Raw genomic sequence first — 20,054 nt, 5'->3', positions numbered from 1 at the left:
TGCATGAGCACAAGAAAATTTTTCCCAGAGATAATCTTAAAGTTTTAAATCTTAAAACAAAACTATCCCCTGAAGTCTTCCATGAACTAAAAAATAGATTATTTTAATTAGTAAATTACCTCTGCTCTGAGCATTCTACTCTTTTGAAGAATTATCTTTGTGAGATTAAATTTAGAAATGGTAACTCAAAACATTGTATAGGAAACTTAGGCAGCAGTTAGTTTAAGATAATGATGGTAGAATAATGTGGTAAGGTAACTAGCAAAATGGTAGCACAATTTGAATAATGTAACCAATGTCACTGAAATGTACATGTAGAAATTATTAAAATGATGTATCTTTGGCTCAGCATACTTTCCCCAAAATAAAGAAATTAAAAAATAATAATAACATGGAAATCAAGAGTTAATAATTACTGAGTAGAAGAATTCGGTGTCCATAAGCTTTTGGGACTCAATTCAGTCAACTTACTCTGTATTTCTTTCATAAACAGAAAATCAAAACTCTACCTTGTTAAGGTCACAGTTCTTTTAGATCTTTGTTACTATCAGCCCGCAAACCACCTTAATTACGCTTCGAAATGTATGCTGAAGGATTCTGTGGCATATCCCAGTTCTCCTTCAGGCAGCTCAGTCTTGACAGAAATGAAAATTGTTACATACATCGATGGTTCCCCACTGCCTAATTTTCCTGTGTAATCAATGCCTATTGTCAAAAATCACATAAGTGTTCTATTTACAAGTCAAAACACGTACCTCAATTTTTAAAAAACATTTCATACAATTTGCTTCCCAATACCCATTAAAGTGTACTTAAATTAACAATTACTATATTTCATTCCAAAGCAATTTTTAGAAATAAATATTTCTAGACTGGAATATAATTATAGATATAAATTTCATTTTGGAATTCATTTTAAGGAAACGATTAAAAATTCACTGTAACTTATACTGCAAGAAGAATTCTATACAATTATCTCAACATTAAATCTGATTATAAAACTCAGTGCAAAATTCCTATAATAATTCTAAAATAAGAAGTTATACTTTGTAGAATAAAATGCTGGGTAGTGATTATCGGAGTCTAAAGCTTTATAAAAACAAAAAAATTATAGTAAACCAATGAAGACAAAAGGTGATGGTATGGCAATAGAGAAAAGAAAGGAAATGTGGGACTATTTTATTTATGACAAAGTCCTCATGGAACATTCACCAAAATAGAAAACATTCTAGCACAAAACAAGCTGCGATACATTTCAGAGGACTTATATCATACGGAAATATGTATGAGAATATTAACATGCAGCTACAAAATTTGAATAAACAAGTAACTATACACTCCCCAATCATTTACAAATTAAACGACACAGTTCTTAATAAGTTATGGATCAAAGAAAAAATCACAATGAAAATTAGAATATATTGTGTACAGTAATATAGTAAAAAAACTAAAATTCATTGGATGCAGCTTAGATAGTGCTTAGAGAGAAATATATATCTTTAATTGTCAATATTAGAAAATAGGAAAGATTATTAAAAAATGAACTAGCTTCTATCTCAAGAACTTAGAAAGGAAAGAGTAAAATTAACCCAGAGAATATTGTAGAATTGAAACAGTTAATATAAAAGAAAAATCATTAACATAGAAATTAATCTTAAAAGTAGAGAAAATATATAAAACTAGGAGTTGCTTTTTGACAAGACTAATAAAATGAATGTGTCTAGCAAAATGGATTTAAAAAAATAAGAGGAAAACAAACTGAGATTTGCTAGAGAAAAAAGTGCCATCACGGCACATTCTGTATATTCTAAAAGGATATTATAAATGAATACATGCCAATATTTTTGTCAACTGACAAGAAGTGGAGGAAAACTTTGAAAAATACAACTTTCTGAACACAAATATACAAAATCAAAAAACATAATAACATGATGCCTGTTAAATTAAATGACATTTTACTATCTCCTCCCCCTCCAAAAAAATCAATTCGCATATAGCTTTATCAATGAATTCTACTCACCATTTCAGCAAAAGATACTTTTGGGACAAAAGGAAATTAAAATACTTTCAAACTCATTTCGTGTAACAGCATAACTCTTAAGCAAAGATGAAAAAAGGAGTTACGAGGTTTTGTAAAAATTCATCAACATAGCCACAAAATTTCTCAAGTATTATTTAGCAATTCAAATACAGCCATATATTTAAAAAATCTAATATGACGAAGTAGGTTTTATTTTAAGAATAAAAGCTGGGCTAATGTTTGAAATAAATTGATGTAATTCAACTGACTACAGTAAGCACCGTAGCCTTTTGCTTGCCACTCTTTTGAAGAGTAGTGTCTATTTTGGTTATCTTGCATTCCCTCCCATTATATGTTGTGTGTGTGAAAGAGAGAACATGACTCCAGTTCATATATCTTTAAATACAGAAAAACAATAATTTAGGAGCTGTACGAAATGAACTATATCCAAGGAGCCTCATCCATACCTGATATGGATTTAGAAATTGAAGTCCTGAACTTCAAGCTGATGCCATGGTGAGATAAGATGTTGATGAAGAGGATGAATGTGCCTGCTTGTGTGAGTATGTGTGTTATTGTGACCATAGGTAAATCAGTAAAAATTGTATTTCTAAAGGTGGACACAATATCTTCTATCTTATGCTTTTCTTCATGTTATATTAACGCTGCCCAAAGATATGGAGTCAATTTCTTCACCCTTATCAATCTGGACAATTGTATGGTTGCCTTGATCTCTAGAATATGACAGAACATTGAGCCATTTGGGGGGATAGCCCTTACCTAGCATGGCAGCTTCTGCCTTCTCCCTCTGAGAGGCATGAGTAGCCATTTTAGGATTCTAACAAGCTTGCTGGAGAAACCTTATCTACATAGGTCTGCATGGACTACAAAACAAATGTAATTAATACTCTGTTACACTGTTGCACAATTAGACAAATAGTTGAACAAAATTGAACACAGAGTCTAGAAATAGAACCACACATACATGTTCATGTATTTTCAACAAAGTTTCATTAAATTCAATAGAGAAGAGAAAGACTTTCAAGGAATGCGTATTCAAACAACTGGATATCCGTATTAAAAAAAGAATCATGTGAATCCAGCCTACATTACATCCTAGACAGATGAACCATGCCATCTCTCTGCAGCAAAGACACAAAAAACTAAATAAAACAGATACAAATATCAATCCTGGAACTTTAACCATCAAATGAAGGGATAAGGAATCAGGTCAAATACTGAATGAAAGAAGATATTGACAGAAAACAGAGAACTAGGAAAGACATAAAGTGGAGGTCCCCTGTCAACTAATATGGAACAGTGCTGCCACCTTGAAGCATAGCCAACAATGACCCCAGGCAGGGAAGACAGGAAGGAACTTCATGGAGCTCACAACAGGATACAGAATACTTTATAACCAGAAAAACAAGCTTTTTCACACCTCACCCTTCTGCCCCATATGCTACTTCCTACCATTTATCTGGACACCCTCCCAGCTGCCAAGGCCATAGCATCCCTGATACTCAGGCACACCTCCACCACAGACTCCCATTGCACATGTCTTCCCACCAATTGACAAACAGCTGAATGGTGGTAAGTAAGCCTGGACCACACCACGTTTGAATCCCCCACCCATCTGGTGAGAAGCTGTGAATGCTCCCACAACTCTGGACCAGTATTGGAAGGCAAATAGCATGCACCCAGGCCACCTTCACCCACCTCACCAAATCAGTGTAGAAAGATGTGGCCTTCCCCTGACTGTTGCTGCTCTGCCCACCAGACAAGGTGGTGAGAGCTATCGTTTTCACAACAAGCAAGCAGCAAGCACGTCCAGCCTATCCATCATGACATCAAAACAAAAGAGAAAAACAGGATGAAACAAACAAATATACAATCAATAAATAAAGAAAAAAAGACCCTAATGTCTCAGACACAGCAGGAAAAGAGGGCTTCAGCAAGTGACCAAAATAAAGAATCAGATGAAGTTCTGGTAGAGGAAAAAGCAGTGGAACTACCTGATAATTCAAAATAGTAATATTTAGAGCTCTCCAAGGCATTAGGAAAGAGATACAGAAAAAAACACAAGGAAAAAAATACACAAAATCATCAAAAAAAAAAAAAAAAAGAACAAAAGAAAACAAAGCCTAAAAAAGGGAAAACACAGACAAAAATATGGAAGAATTCAGGCAAATAATACAAGAATAAAACAATCACACTAAATAAACAATCAGAAATCGTGAGAAAAGGCAACTAGAAATCAGAAAGATAATAAAATTTCAGAAATAGACAACTTAATAGAGGGCTTAAGAAGCAAATTTGAAACAATGGAAGACAGAATCAGTGATATTGAAGACAAATATATGGATACCACTTTGAGGAAAAATTAGAGAAGACAAAGAAGAAAAATTAAGAATTATGTGGGACACAATCAAGAGGAAAAATTTGCACATTATTGGAGTTCCAGAACAGGGGGAGAATGTGGAAAACACAGAGAAGATTGTTGAAGATGTGCTGACAGAAAACTTCCAAAATAGCATGATAGAAGAAAAAGTGATGATCCAGTAAGCTCAAAGAAGCCTATATAGGATGGACTCCAAAAGAAGTTACTGTGATATATCATTACTACACTTGCCAAAACCAAAGATAAGGAAAGAATCCTGAAAGCAGCTCTAGAAAAAAACAAAAAGTCCCTTACAAAGGGAAAAAATAAGATTAAACTATGATTACTTGGCAAAAGTAATGCAGGCAAGAAATTGATGGGACGACATATATATATATATAATTGACAGCCAAGAATAATATATCCAACAAAACTCTCCAATAAAATAGGAAAATTAGTACTTATCCAGATAAAAAGAAATTCGTGGAATTCTAAAAAAAAAAAACCAAACTTACAAGAAACATTAAAGGGAGACTTTTTGTTAGAGAACCAACATTAAACAACAACCGGAGTCTAGGACATAGGTAAGCATCAGCCAGATACCAACCTAGGTAAGAACTCTCAATACTAAAATAAAGCTAAAGACTCAGAAAGTAAAACAGAAACGTCAGTCAATAAATGATGACAATGTCAAAACAATAAAAAGGAGAATAAATGGGTAGGTATAGAACTTTCAGATGGAGAGGAACTCAAAGCAATATCAGGTAATAAACAACTGATTCAGACTAAGGAAGATAAGGGTAAAATTCAAGGAAACCACAAAGAAACTTAATAAACCTAACCAGCCAAATAAAAAAAACAAAAAAATAATAAAGAGTAAACACAAAATCTACCGTAACGAAAGAAGAAAAGAAAATCCACAAACAAAAGGAACTTGGCATGGGAAAGTAAGAGGCACAAAGAAAACGTCAGCACCACAGAAGAAAAGCACAGTATGACAGCAATAAATTCACACCCATGTGTCAATAATTACACTGAATGTAAATAGCTTAAAAGCACACATAAAGAGACAGAGAGTGGCAGAATGAATTAAAAAAAAAAAAAGATTCATCAATATGCTGCCCACAAGAGACATATCACTGACAAAAACACATAATATACTGAAAATTAAAAACAGAAAAAATATATCAAGCAAACAGTAACCAAAAAAGAGTAGAACTGGCAATATTACTCTCAGGTAAAATTTAAGGCAAAATTGAACAGAAAGACAAGGGAGGACATTATACAATGATTAAAATGACAATCAAATATCATCTATACACTCAATGACTGGGTTCCAAAATACATAAAACCAACTCTAAGACCATAAAAAAAAAAAAAAAAAAGAGCATGGAGAAGAGAAATACTCCGTTCCACAATAATAGTGGAAGACTTCAACACACCACTATATAAAAGACAGAACATCTAGAAAGAAACACAGCAAAAATACAGAAGATCTAAAGGCCATGATCACCCAACTTGACCTCGGAGACATATATAGAACACTCCACCAAACAGCAGCAAAGTGGATATTTTTTACAACACACATGAAACATTCTTCAGAATAGACCACATTTTAGGCCAAAAAATGCCCTCAATAAAATCCAAAATATTAAAATAATACAAAACATTCTGTCTAATCACAACACCATAGAAGTAGAAATCAACAAAAAGAAGAGCAAGGGAAAAAATTAAATACATGAAACCTGAATAACATCTTGCTTGAAAAGCACTGACTAATAGAAGAAATCAAAGAGGAAATCAAAAAATTCCTAGCATTAAATGAGAATGTAAAGATATCATATCAAAGCCTTTGAGACACAGCAAAGGCAGTGTTCAGAGGTCAATTTATAGCAATAAATGCAAACATCAAAATAGAAGAACACACCAAAATAAAAATGATAGCTCTATGAGAATAACAAAAAGAGGCCACAGTCAACAGAAGAAAGGAAGTAACAAAGATTAGAGCAGAAATAAATGAAATATCTGGAAAAAAAAAAAAAAAACAGAAAGAATCAACAAGACCAAAACTTTGTTGTTTGAAACAATCAAAAAATTCAGTAAACAACTGGACAAACTAACAAAAGAAAAATAGGAGAGGAAACAAATAACCCAAACAAGATGAGAAGAGAGGCATTACAACAAACCTTGCTAAAATAAAGATCATAACAGAACACTACGAAAAATAGTACTCCAACGAATTCGAGAAACTAGAGGAAAGAGATAAATTTCTAGAAACACACTACCTACCTAAATGAACAAAAACTGAGATAGAAAATCTGAAAAATACATAACAAGAAAAGAGATTGAATGGGGTTCAAAACAAAACAAAACAAAAACTCCCAACAATTAAAAGCCCTGGCCTGGACGGCTTCACTGAAGAATTCTACCAAATATTCGAGAAGAACTCACACCAGTGCTATTCAAACTATTTCAGAGCAAAGAAATGAAGGAAATCTCCCAAAATTCATTCTATAAAGCCAGTAAAACCCTGGTACCAAAGCCAGGAAAACACACAAATATAAAAAATAAAACATAAAAGCAAAAATGCTCAGCAAAATTCTAGCCAATAAAATTCAGCATCGTATTAAAAAAGTAACACAACACTACCAAGTGGGATTCATACTATGTATACAAGGATGGTTCGACATTAGAAAATCAATCAACATAATCCATCATACAAAAAGAACGAAAGAAAAAAATCTCATGATAATGCCAATTGACAATTGATAATGCCCAACACTTATTCCTGATAAAAAAAAAAAGCCCTCAGTAAAATAGGAATAGTAGAGAAATTTGAGGAACATCTATATCAAACCAGAAGCCAGCATCATTCTCAATGGATACAGGCTGAAAGCATTCCCCCTGAGAACACAAACAAGACATGGAGGCCCTTATCATCACTCCTATTTAACCTTGTGCTGGAAGTCCTAGCTAAAGCAATAAGGCAAGAAAAAGAAATAATGGCACCCAAATTGAAAAGGAATTGGTAAAATGATTCCTGTTCACAGATGATATGATCCTACACACAGACAACACCAAATATTCTTTAAGGAAACTACTGGAATAAGAAAACCTAAACAATATTCTTTAAGGATACACGCATACCTAGTTAAACTATTTTTAACTATGATTTAAAAGTTAGGATTGGGGTTACTTCTGAGGAGGGGTGAAGAAATGGCATCAGAGGAGTGCAATCGGGTAGTTTCAACGACGTCAATAGTATTCTAGGTAAGAGGCTATGAGATTTATAAATAATTGCATGTTGCCAGATATACACGAAAAAGTACAAACTAAAATCTAAAAATAAGAAAAGCTCTAAAATCTTTTAGTTAGAAAAGTAAACTCTTGTTAAGCACAGATAATGTTCCATATTACACTGGGAAAATTCTTTCTGCTTTCTGGTTTTGGGATGTTCCTGGATGGACTGTAGACTGAGAAAAATTTATTTTTTTTACATAAAATTGAAAAACAAAATTTTGTTTTTACCAAAACAAATGATTTCTAAGTCTCTATGTAAAAATGTATTTTAGTTTAATACAACTTTTAGGGAACATGCTGCTTATGGAAAATAACACATTTCTTTCCATATCTTCAATTTCATGGAGATAAAATCAGAAGCTCTATCTAATATTTTAAGAATCACAAAAAATGCACATAATAACTAATGAGGAAAACATAAATGTTTATAACCTAGATTAATGTTATTTTCAAATACAAAGTGAAAGAGTAGTATCTGTCCTCTAATCAAGAACTAGATTGAGTTTTCTTCATCAATGACATCCCATCTACAAAATTGCTCACTGATGGGGTCTCAAACCAAACACAATTTCATGTCCCACTAAAATAGGCAGAATTATAAATATGTAGACATTCCCCAGAGGAACAGAAGTAATCTTAAACACAAAATGCACAGTGGAGCTAAAAAAAGCTGTTGTGCTCATACAATAATGAACAGTAAAATCTTAAAACCACACCCTTGGTCTCAAAAATTTGTTCTAAGAACTGGGTAAATCGTTTTCTCATTAATTTGAATGATAGAAAAATTTTTAAAGTAACTTGTTTTTTTCTATCTTTAAAAGGAAATAATTTTTTTTCTAAGCCCTGTTTCAGTATATTCTGAGAAAAATAAAATGACAATGCTAGCTTAGTTTTATTTTTAATTATAACAGGAAAAATACTTATGGATTTTATCCAACCTCCAGAATGTCTCTATTACTTTCATTCTAATGTAAAAGATAATTTATTCTACATTTTGGATGTCTTTGCATCAATAAAGGGAAGTATTCCTAGAGAATCCATTGAATTGACTTAATTGTTCATTGTGATAGTTTATTGCCTATTTCTTGTTTTAGAATTAGCAATGATATTTTCAGTGTGGACACAAATTCTTATTCTACACGTGGTTAACTTTCCACTCCAGGTTTTTTCCATAGCATTTTTCATCTCAGAGTTTCTCAAAGTGTATATCAAAGGATTCAACATGGGAGTAATAATTGTATAAACCACAGTCATAGATTTGTCAACGGGAAAGTTGGAAACAGGTCTAACATACATGAAAATACAGGGAACAAAGAAGAGGACAACCACTGTGATGTGGGAGCTGCAGGTAGACAGGGCTTTGTGCCTTCCCTCCTGACTGTGAGTCTTCAGGGACTTTAGGATGGCCCCATAGGAGATTAGTAGAAGGATAAAAATTACCATACAGATGGCTCCATCATTGGCAACAACAGTGAGCACTATAAAATAGGTTTCAGAGCAAGCAAGTTCCAATAATGGGTACAGGTCACACATGAAGTGATCAATGACATTGGGGCCACAGAAGGGGAGTCTGTGCACAAAGAGAAGTTGGATCACAGAGTGCAAAAATCCTCCAACCCAGGCCGCCACTAGCAACAAAATGCAAACCTGTCGATTCATGATGATTAAGTAATGCAGTGGCTTACAGATGGCCACATAGCGATCATAGGCCATTGCCACCGGAAGAAAGATCTCAGAGCCACCAAATAAGTGCATTATAAAGAGCTGGCCCATGCAAGCTGGGAAGGAAATAGTCTTTTTATCACAGAGTAAGTCTAGAATCATTTTGGGCGAAATGGCGGTGGAATAAACAGCATCCATGAGTGACAGATAGGCAAGGAAGAAGTACATGGGGGAGCCCAGGGAGGGGCTGACAACAACGGTCAAGACAACGAGCAGGTTGCCCACCATTGTCACAATGTAAATGAACAAAAACATAACAATTAACACTTTTTGGCCAACAGGATCCTGCGTGAGCCCCAGGAGGACAAATTCTGTTACACTGTTACTGTATCCCATTTACTCTTCTATAAGACCTAATTCAGAGATGAGAGCTCAGAAGACCAAGACCTGTAATGAAATCATGAACACCACTGTGAATATGTCCATTAGGTCATGGAGCTCTTCTTCACTATTAATCTTGTTCAGTGGCTTATTCGTAAAAAACATTTAGAAATATCTACTGAGTTTCTCTTTCAAAGATCCCAGTATGTCTTCCCTTAACAATTCTACTTCCTCTCAGATGACTGGATTGGGCCTATGAATAAGAGCTTCTACCTCTAAATCTTAGTGGACCTTCTATAGAGAAGATAAGTCAGAGGTCCAACAGTCTTTCATTCATTTAATACTCCTTTTATAAAACATGACAGTTCTTGGCACAGACGTCAGCAATGACAAAGAGGGAAAGGATTTCTGCTTTCAAGAAACATTCTCTAGTGGCGAAGATAAACTGTAAACAAATGAACTGACATAGAATCAGTACTTAGAGTTGGTAATATTTGTGGTGAGTCCCTTTACAATATGATCTACATACCACCAAAAATAACCCCTCTTCAGGAATATCTCACGAAATATTATGATATTCCACTATTAGAAATTTGGTACTTCCTGCCTCAAATGTTTTTCTGTCTTTATGACTCTCTCATTCAATTTGAAGAGGCTGAACTTTGAAATGTATCAGATAACTACAAAATTTTTTAGTACATTCTTACCTGCAGCAATTATTTGGACATAGATTGTCTCTTTTTAAAGGTCTGTAATGCCTTCCATTTTCTCTTTGCTTATCCCACAACTCCTAACATACTTCTATACTCTACTGAAATACAGTCAGTACTTTGAGTTGGTAGTATTAGTATTTGTGGTGAGTACCCTTACAATATGATCTATATTTTCAGCAAACATTTTTGAACCGAAGTTAACTGACACATAGCAATTAACAACTAGTACATTAGCAGCCAGCATTTTTCAAATCCATGGCAGGTGAGCTGGGTAGCCATGGGGGAGAAAATAGAGGCTGTAAAGAGAGGTAGAGGACAACGGAAGAGGGCTTTATATACAATACTTCTTAAGCACTGAGAGTGATCAGAATCAGAACTTCAATCTCCACATTCCGAAAAGCAACATACATAAAGGAAAAATCCAAACTCAGTGTAAGAAGGTATGAGTTTTAGTTATTTTCTACATTTAGTCTCAAATCTGTCTCAATTTACTCGTTGAAAAATAAAGATTCAAACTAGATGATCTTAGAATCCTTTCTAGTCCAACTGTCTGTGATACTATCAGTGAAACCCCATCTTATTTTATTCTGCTGGATGTTTCTATTTATATATTTGTAACTAAACAACAATCTCCAAGCTCATCAATGTTACTTTAAAAAATGCTAGCCAGTGTTGGAATTTGACCATTCAAGTGACCAAATAATGGTTAGCTTTCTCACTCAGTGTGCACCTGTTTAAGGCCCAGGACACCCTTGGAAAGAGCGCACAGCACAGTGGTGAATAATGCGTACTCTGGGGCAACACTGTCTGTGTTTGAATTCCACCTTCACCGCTTACTGTCTCTGTGACCTTGTGCAAATTCATAAACCTCTTTGTGCCTCAGTTTCATAATTTGTAAAATAGGGAAACCAGTCATACATATCTCTGAAATTTGTGTGTGTGTGTTTTTACATGTAAAGTGCCTAGAGTGCTGCTGGATCCTGATAAAGAATCAATAAACAATAGCTTTTTATTATTGTTCTTGAATGTTTTTATGTGGACATTTGATCAGAACAAATCATCTGGATCTTTGTCACATTAGGAATAAGTGTATTACTTATAAAAAGATGTTATATATCTATAACTCAGAGACACACATTTTTGGACACTGAATAAAACTGTACTTTATAAGAATTATCTATTTTGTTGAATATGTATCATAATATCTACCTGTCACGGTATGTATATTGATAAAAGTTAAGCAGAAAAAAAGGAAAAACTTGCACCCACGCATCAGATGGAGACCTAAACAGTAGAAAATGAAAGAAAAGAAGAATTAAATCAAGAAGCAGAGAAGTTGTACTTAAGGAATTAATATACACAGGTAATGGGGATGTTAATGTGTTAAGTGAGGATAGCTTTCTTAAGAAATCTCCAGAAAGACTTCTTGTACTGAAAGAGTGCTGGAAGGTCAACCTCTGAGACCCTGAACTTAGGAGGCTTCTTGGGAAACCATTACAAATAAACACAGAGCCCATCCTAGAAAATAAAGAATAAACGATGAAAGGAAAGGAAGGGGAGTAGGGAGACGAGAGTAAAAAAAAAAAAAAAAAAAGAAGAGCAGAGGAGAGAAGACAGGAAGAAAGGAGAGAAGGAAAAAGAAAGGAAAGGAAGGAAAACAGGAAAAAGAAAAGAAAATTCAAGGAGAAAAAAAAAGAAGAATGCTGATCCCCCAGAGGCCCTCGCATTTATGGTTAAAGACAAACTCAAATAAGAGAGAATAGACATATATAGATAGAAACACGATCTTTAGGGTTATTCATTCTTGCAAAAAAATTGCTGAATTGCTACTCCTCAAATGTAGACAAGCTGATATCATCTTATTGATTTGCTTGAAGTGAAAGAACCTGTTCAGAAGAACTTTGAGCTTTCTTTTAGAAACCAGGTGTAAAGAGCACTCTGTATGTCTGGGTGATTCAAGAGTTCTATCATTTTTGAAGCTGTAGATTAATAAAGGCACAGCTGTTGATGAATATAATGGTAAAGATAGTTTATATCTAATTGTTTTTTAACTACTTTTTTTCTGCAAGGCCTAGTGCCCTTAATGTTATTAATAATCAATGCTGGATTTCACTGAAATAAATATATTATTGGCCAGCTAAGTTATTTCCATGTAAAACAACCAGTATGTGAAGTATCCACTATAGTCTAAGTCCTCAAAGATTTGATACTATAAAGACTAAAATAATTACTAGGCTGTCAACTTAAACCTCTAAGTTTACACCTTTCTAGAAAAAAATCTTTTAATTAATATTTATAAGAACATGGCTTTTTACAAATAGAAATTAGAATGTCATAGTAACAAAAATAACCTCTACATTGCATTACAATTGCAGTTTTGTATGTTGAATCGATTTGATGGCACTGGATTACTGGGTATGTCTAAGTGGCAGTAGGCAAGGTACTTCCTCATTTCCAGTTTCTTTTTGAATAAATAAAAAAAGGTATATATATGTATACCTCATTATGGTTGTCATAATTTTGTATATATACAAAAAGATATACATATGTATGTATATATATATACATAAAGGTTGTTGTCATAATTTAAAATATTCATGCTTAAGAACACATATCAAACTTCCAGACATAACATTTTTTTTTTACACCCTGACACACTTGATGTAATACATACTTTCTAGTTCAGATACAGAGCCTGGGTGGTACAGTGGTTAAGAGTATGGCTGTTACCCAAAAGGTCGGCCGTTTGAATCCACCAGCTGCTCCCTGGAAGCTCTATGGGGCATTTCTACTCTGTCCTTCAGGGTTGCTATGAGTTAAAATCCACTTGACAGCAATGGGTTTGGTTTTTGATTTAGCTCAAATACATCGAAATCAATTATACATCTTTATTAACATATCACATATCCTATGAACCAAGATTACAAACCTACTGACTTCCTTGTAATGCATAGCATTCCTCTTTTGTTATCTGGCAAATGGACAGTAAACGTCTATCTGATAAAATACTAAAGGGAAATACACTGTGTAGGTTCTGGTTAATTTCTGTGTTTCTCTTGCTTAATTTTACCAATTAGCAATTAATCTAATGAAATATTTTTAACAAGCTAGCTCTATTTCTGTATATCACGTAAAATTTTTAATGAGTGTCCTCTGTCAGATGTTTCAAAATCTCACCTCTTGGTCCTTGTCATTAGTCCTGAAAATCAGGGCTTCTTTCATTGAGAGTAATTGTAGATACCTCACGTATTTATCTGAAATCACAGAACACATGGCAATGTGCATCTAATCAGTGGGCCCAGAAATAGTTCCAAGTCGCTGCACTCTTCACACTTCCACACAAGCTGCCCATCATACCATTTTTTTTCCCAGATAACTGTAGAAGTATATATGTGGATACCTGGAACACGAAGACATTTAAAAGTAACAGTAAAAAGTTGAACGTTCTCACCTGTTGGGAAAATGTGCTAGAAGAGCAATGAAGATGCTATGTTTGCGTGACTATGTAAAAACTGGGCAAAATAATGGAAATTAACCTGGCAAAGCCTATTATTTAGTGACACAAAAAAAGAAAAAATCATTGAAATTAGTTATTTGAATTTTTCTTTTTTTAATCAATTACGATGAAGCAACCAAAATTTACTTTACTTTGAGGATTTAGGGTAATACTTACATCCTTAGTCATTAATTCTGTACCTAACAAGGTAAAGGCTGGGATTTAACTTCCTGGAAAAGCCAATGACAGAGCTTCTCACAGATAGGAACAGAACTTTTCAGACATTCAGTCATTCAAAAAGCATATCCAAAGACCATTTCTTTCCTCATTAGAAGAATGCCCCTACATCTCTCCAATCTCACTCCAGAAAATCATGACTTTTCAGATTCCTACAAGCAATGAGAGATATGTATCAAGAGAAAATATGACAGGAAACCATCTACAGGACTAAATGCCAATGAAAGAGAGTCTCCAGCCTGGACAGGAATTTGAATTTTTAGAAATCTTCTGGGTCATTCTCTTAGGAAATAATTCTTCCATTTATATGTGCAGACATAGTGTGTGGCTTTTTACATCATCACTGTTTTAAATGAAAGACAATGCAAGTTCATTATAAATTTGTTTGTTAAATATTTGCAAGAAATTCAAATGAAGTTACCTCTCCTGGACAGTTTTCTTCCCTAGACAATCCCTAGAGAAAAAAGTCTTGAGTCTTGCCAAGAAAAAGTCACAAACAAGTATGAGAAAAGTCTGTAACGTGAACAGAAAATTCTAAAAGTGAATAATAAATTATGAGTTTTATATTAATAAATCTTTAGATAAAGTAGATAATATTTATTCCAAAATGAAGGGAGAACAAGCCCCAAATTCTCTTGACTAACCATGTTCCTAGCAAAGGAAGGTCTTACTCTGACTGTTCGAGCCATTATAACCAATAAACCCTATGGCTCACAGGCAGAGATCATTGGGACTAGGTAAGTTACTGAAATTTACCTTCCAATTCTTGAAACTGCAGATAACCACAGTTCTGCTGTTCTGGGCTGGAGTAGATGTTGTTGATCTAAGCCTGAATCTAGGTCAGCTGGAGGCATAATGATCTATTTCTCAAACACAATCAGCAATTGCTTTCATGAATAGTCACAACATGAAGATTTAATTCTTGATCCAAGAGGATGTGTCTTAACTTAAGCACTTTACTCTCAGTTGGACCAAGACTCATCTTGACTAGGACTTCAAACTGGAACCTTAACTTAAAAAGCTAAATTTCACTTGCGTGTATGGCTCCTTTACACAAAATTGATACACTTTATCAACTAACCCTGAAGGTTGCCATAACCTTGAAGTTTATAGTTATAATGACCAATTAATAATTATATTTATAATTCAAAAGTTTTTAGTTGAGTTTTCTGTCATTTGCAACCAAAAGCATCCTAACTGAAACACTCTGATCTTAAATGGATATATGAGTTCAGGTTAGTTTATGTGTATGAGTGTGTTTTTGAGCAGTATCACTTGATTTTAATTTTTACATTATAATCTGTCTTATTATCAACAACAGTTCATTACTCTTTCAAAATTTAACTGCAATTTCCATATTGTTCTGCTTCCAAATGAACTTTTAGAATCAGAGAAATGTTAGGCATAGCTATATGTGGAAAGAAGTGAAATATATATTTACATTTCTCCTCAAGGACTGACTTAGCATACTATCACAATTCTGTGAGATAAAATTTTGACATGGTCACACTCAGAGTAAGTTAATTCATTACAATCTTCGGACAGTCCATAGTATGTTAAATATCCTTTGCTAACACTACAATTCAGATGTATCAATTCTTCTTCTTCTTTGTACAGCTTTTGCATTAGGAAGCCATAATCCTAGTGCTCAGATAACTTTGGAAATGTCTATTGCATGAATATTTGCACACGGAGAGACTGGCGGAAGCCTAATACTGCCACCCAGTGACGAACACTAGGAAGCGGGAATCAAAAATTCCCTGATACACTCGTAACATGCGTGCTATTTGAAGGACAACTAGTGTAAGGTCATTGGGTTTCATAAGGACACAAGGAAATGACACCATGAGTGCCCTTTACATCATGCTTCATGTCAGAAGGTCATCCATTAAAAGACTGAGCAGCATAACAAAACTCCTTAATAAAAACAAAATTGTACGTACAGATATATGGCCACAGGGAAGTGGCTCAGGGGAAGTATATCATATTCATAAGTATAATTTTCTGAACAAATGAAACCTCTGGCAAGATTTCCATTTCTGTTGCTTAGTGATATGAACGCAATGCTAACTTCCTGAAAGAAAAACAAAATTCTTTGCTTTCAAAAGAGAGTTCTTAAATAGAAGGGTGTGGCATAATATTCAAAGAGCTCAGCCGCCAACCCACGAGTCAGTATTTTGAATCCACCAGCTGCTCCTTGGAAACTCTATGGAACAGTCCTGCTCTGTCCTGTAGAGTAGCTAGGAGTCAGAATAAACTCAATGGCAATGAATTTGGTTTCTTTTGGGGGGGCGGGGAACAGGTATAAATAACATTAAAAATATTTGACTACTGGAAGGGTGTGTTTTAGTGGCAGAGAAATAAACAACAAAAAAAGTAGAAGACAAGGTTGATTCTTTTAAAGATGTATAAAACAACATATTAACAGGAAAAAAAATTAAATTTGTACTTAAAATAATTAATAAGTTATGCTGGCAGAATATTTTACCAGTTTGGAGAAAATAGGTATAGATATTCTCTCACCACAAATAAAAATAAATTCTAGATGGGTTGAAAATAGAATTATTTGAAAAGTTATTTATAAAACAAAGCAAAACAAAAGAAGATTAAAATGTATAAAGTCAATGAAAGAGAATGGAATTCTCCAAGTATAAGTAAATGAAGAATTCAAAAAGTTAAAGAATTTTTGAATAGAACATCTGTATATAGAAACACTCATAGTATGAAAAACATGGTAACATAAACATTTGTAGCAAATATCAAGGAAAACTGGTACATATATTTAATACATGAAGAGTTCATCAAAATTCATCACTAAAAATTCTGATTCCAATAGACTGAGAGTTCAAAAATATAAATAATTTACAAAGTTTCTGAGGTGAATTCTATACCCCACACATTGCACAAGAAAGAGAGAGCACAAAAATAATTAACTTTTCCATCTTCAGGTAACTTATAAATTGTGAACATAAATAGATAATTAACTAAAATTTTTATCTCATCACTTGATATAACTATGCAAATTTGAAAATCGACTGAATAGCCAAAAGTGGAGGATGTAGTTACGTTAACTCAGTCCAAACAAATGTTTGATATTATTTGATGAATAGTGTTAGGAAGGGTTGAGGTGGTATAAGAAATAGCCATGGAATAATACTAGAGATAAATACCAGGATACAAAGTCATGCATACAGTGTGCTTTACCGTGAAATGGGTCCAATCCCTATCATCGCATTAAAATTTTTTTTTTTTTTTTTATCATCGCATTAGACCATCATAAAATAAGACTAAATAGGGGAGGCAGGAACCACGAGTGTGTTTGACCACAAGTTTCCTACTGTAACAGGGGCAGATAATGTTTTAAGCCTGATTCAAAAAAGATATGTTCACTAAAATATAATGAATGAGGCCTCTGTCAGATAAAACAATATATTCCAATCTCTTTATTACCGCATAATCTGCTTTCCTGTAAGAAGAGATGTGAGAATGGAAACAGCATGAATGGTCAGTATCTTTCTTGACAATGAAATCATGCAAAGTAATCCAGTGTCGAATTCTGGAGTGTATACTTGAAGATCAGTGATTATGGGTTTTGCTGATTTTCCATGTGAAAGGCAGGGTCCAGGTCCTTTTGGAGAACATGGTGGCATAGTGTTTAAGAGCTAAAGCTGCTAACCAAAAGGTAGGCAGTTTGATTCCAAGAGGCACTCCTTGGAAACCCTATGGGGCAATTCTACCCTGCCTATGGGCTTACTATGAGCCAAAATTGGCCAACAGGTAGGTTTTTATTTTTTTGGTTTAGGATCTTTTAGAAGACTGTGAAACACTATGAGCAAGAAGGAGATGGGATATTGAAAAATAAGAAAGTCTTCATCAGATATTTTAAAATACATTGGAAGATGAATGCATCGTCTTTATGAAAATATAACACCAAACAAAGCTGCTCCACTTGAGGAGATGATTTCCCAATTGGGAAAAGAAGAGCAAGGTTGAGTCATTTTTCTGCCTATCTGCCTTGTTCTTTCACATTCATTTTGTATGTTTAGCCTCCTTATGATTAGTTTAGAATTCTGAAGCATTTTTTCTATAAACCTTAACATGCTAACCAATATATGGAAAACTACATATTTAAAAGATCTTGCAGATACAAAAATAAAAATATAAAATTCTAATGTAATATGAGGTATCTCTGCATGGGGTAGAGTGAAACATAATTTTATGTCGTATTTCAAAATGTATTATTCTGAAATCGGCTTGAACACTATTAATTGTGAAAAAGGATTAGATTTATTTAAGAAAGAGACATGAGAGAATCTTCTATTAACTAAAATAAATTTCTGGCACTAGCTGCAGCATAAGTCATCACATGCAACATAAATCTATAGACTCAACAGAATTATTCTACACCAAAAAAGTATGTATATTTTCCCAGGAAATGAAACTCTTAAAAATATATTTTCAAAAAAAATCATTGGAAACATCCTAATAGATGTTTTTCATCATGCACAATCATGATGACGTGAGGAAGTATTTTCCACAATTAAATAATTACATGCAGCTTCCCTGGAACTGACTGGATGGCAGTGGATTTCAGTGTTTTGTTTTGTTTTCCTGGTAGGGACAGTTTTCTATCGAAAGTAGGTGGTGCATTTGTTTAAGACCTCATTTTCTTTTTCTGGTCCCAAGCTTTTTCATGGCATTTTTCATCTCTGCATTTCTCAGAGTATAGATTAAGGGAGTCAACATAGGGGTGAAAACAGTGCAAAACACACTCAAGAATTTATCAATTGTTAAGGTGAAGGAGGTTTCATATACAGAAAAATACAAGGGACAAAGAAGAGGACCACCACGGTAATGTGGGAGCCACAGGAGGATAAGGCTTGGTGCCTCCCTTCCTGACTAAGGTTACTCAGGAACTGCAGAATGACTCCACAGGAGATGAGTAACAGCATAAAAATGACCACACGTATTGCCCCATCATTGACAATCACAGCAAGACCAATGACATAGATGTCAGTGCAGGCAAGTTTTAATAAGGGGTACATGTCACAGCAGAAGTGGTCAATGACATTGGGACCACAGAAGGGAAGATTGTAAACAAAGAGAAGATGAAGTATAACATGTAGAAACCCTCCAACCCAGGTCACCAGCAGCAGCAGAACGCACACCCGTTGGTTCATGATGGTCATAGAGTGCAAGGTTTTGCAGATAGCCACAAAGAGGTCATAGACTATGACCATGAGAAGTAAAACCTCAAAACCATCAGTGTTCTGCAAAAAGCTGGGTCAGGCAAGCTTGGAAAAAAATTGTTTTCTTCTCATAAAGTAAGCCTATAATCATTTCTGGAGTAACTGCAGTAGAATAAACAGCATCCATATATGATAAGGAGCCAAGAAAGAAGTACATAGGGGTATCCAATGTGGGGCTGACCACTACAGTCATGCCAATAAGTAGGTTTCCCACTATTGTTACAATATAGATGAGCAAGAACACAACAAATAATATTTTCTGACCCTGGAGACTCTGAGTGAGCCCCAAGAGGACAAACTCAGTCACATTTTTCCTTTGTTCCATATATTCTTCTATGTGTCCTTATTTCAGAGTTTGGGACATATTTACATGTAATTATAATGACTAGTGACTTTATGAAATACCCAGAAAATCTGTTTATTCATTCGTAATAGGCATTATGATTTATTATGTTTCCGCCCTGTACAATATTTTAAGAATACAAGGCTGATTAAAACATGGCCCATAACCTCAGTGATCTTATCAAATATGGAAAGACAAAAATGTAATTAGAAACATAGGGGAAAGGAGTTGATTATAAAATAAATAGGGCTACCACACTAACTTGTCACATCC

The 20,054-nt window shown here is 34.2% G+C and overlaps 1 protein-coding gene across 1 annotated transcript; it reads right to left on the bottom strand.

Moving 5' to 3' along the window:
- Positions 1 to 5,777: 5,777 nt before the first annotated feature.
- On the bottom strand, positions 5,778 to 10,532 carry LOC135229400 (olfactory receptor 4A5-like). The gene has a single exon (XM_064278997.1). The coding sequence runs from the start codon at positions 9,756 to 9,758 to the stop codon at positions 8,772 to 8,774; it is 987 nt and encodes a 328-aa protein (XP_064135067.1). The 5' UTR covers positions 9,759 to 10,532; the 3' UTR covers positions 5,778 to 8,771.
- Positions 10,533 to 20,054: the final 9,522 nt, after the last annotated feature.

Source organism: Loxodonta africana, unplaced genomic scaffold, assembly GCF_030014295.1.
Source record: "Loxodonta africana isolate mLoxAfr1 unplaced genomic scaffold, mLoxAfr1.hap2 scaffold_29, whole genome shotgun sequence".
Taxonomy (NCBI): Eukaryota; Metazoa; Chordata; class Mammalia; order Proboscidea; family Elephantidae; genus Loxodonta; species Loxodonta africana.
This window is presented reverse-complemented; position numbering and strand designations above follow the sequence as displayed.

Coding starts and splice junctions, on each gene's coding strand:
- LOC135229400 (XM_064278997.1), bottom strand. CDS start 9,758: ATGGGATACAGTAACAGTGTAACAGAATTTGTCCTCCTGGGGCTCACG.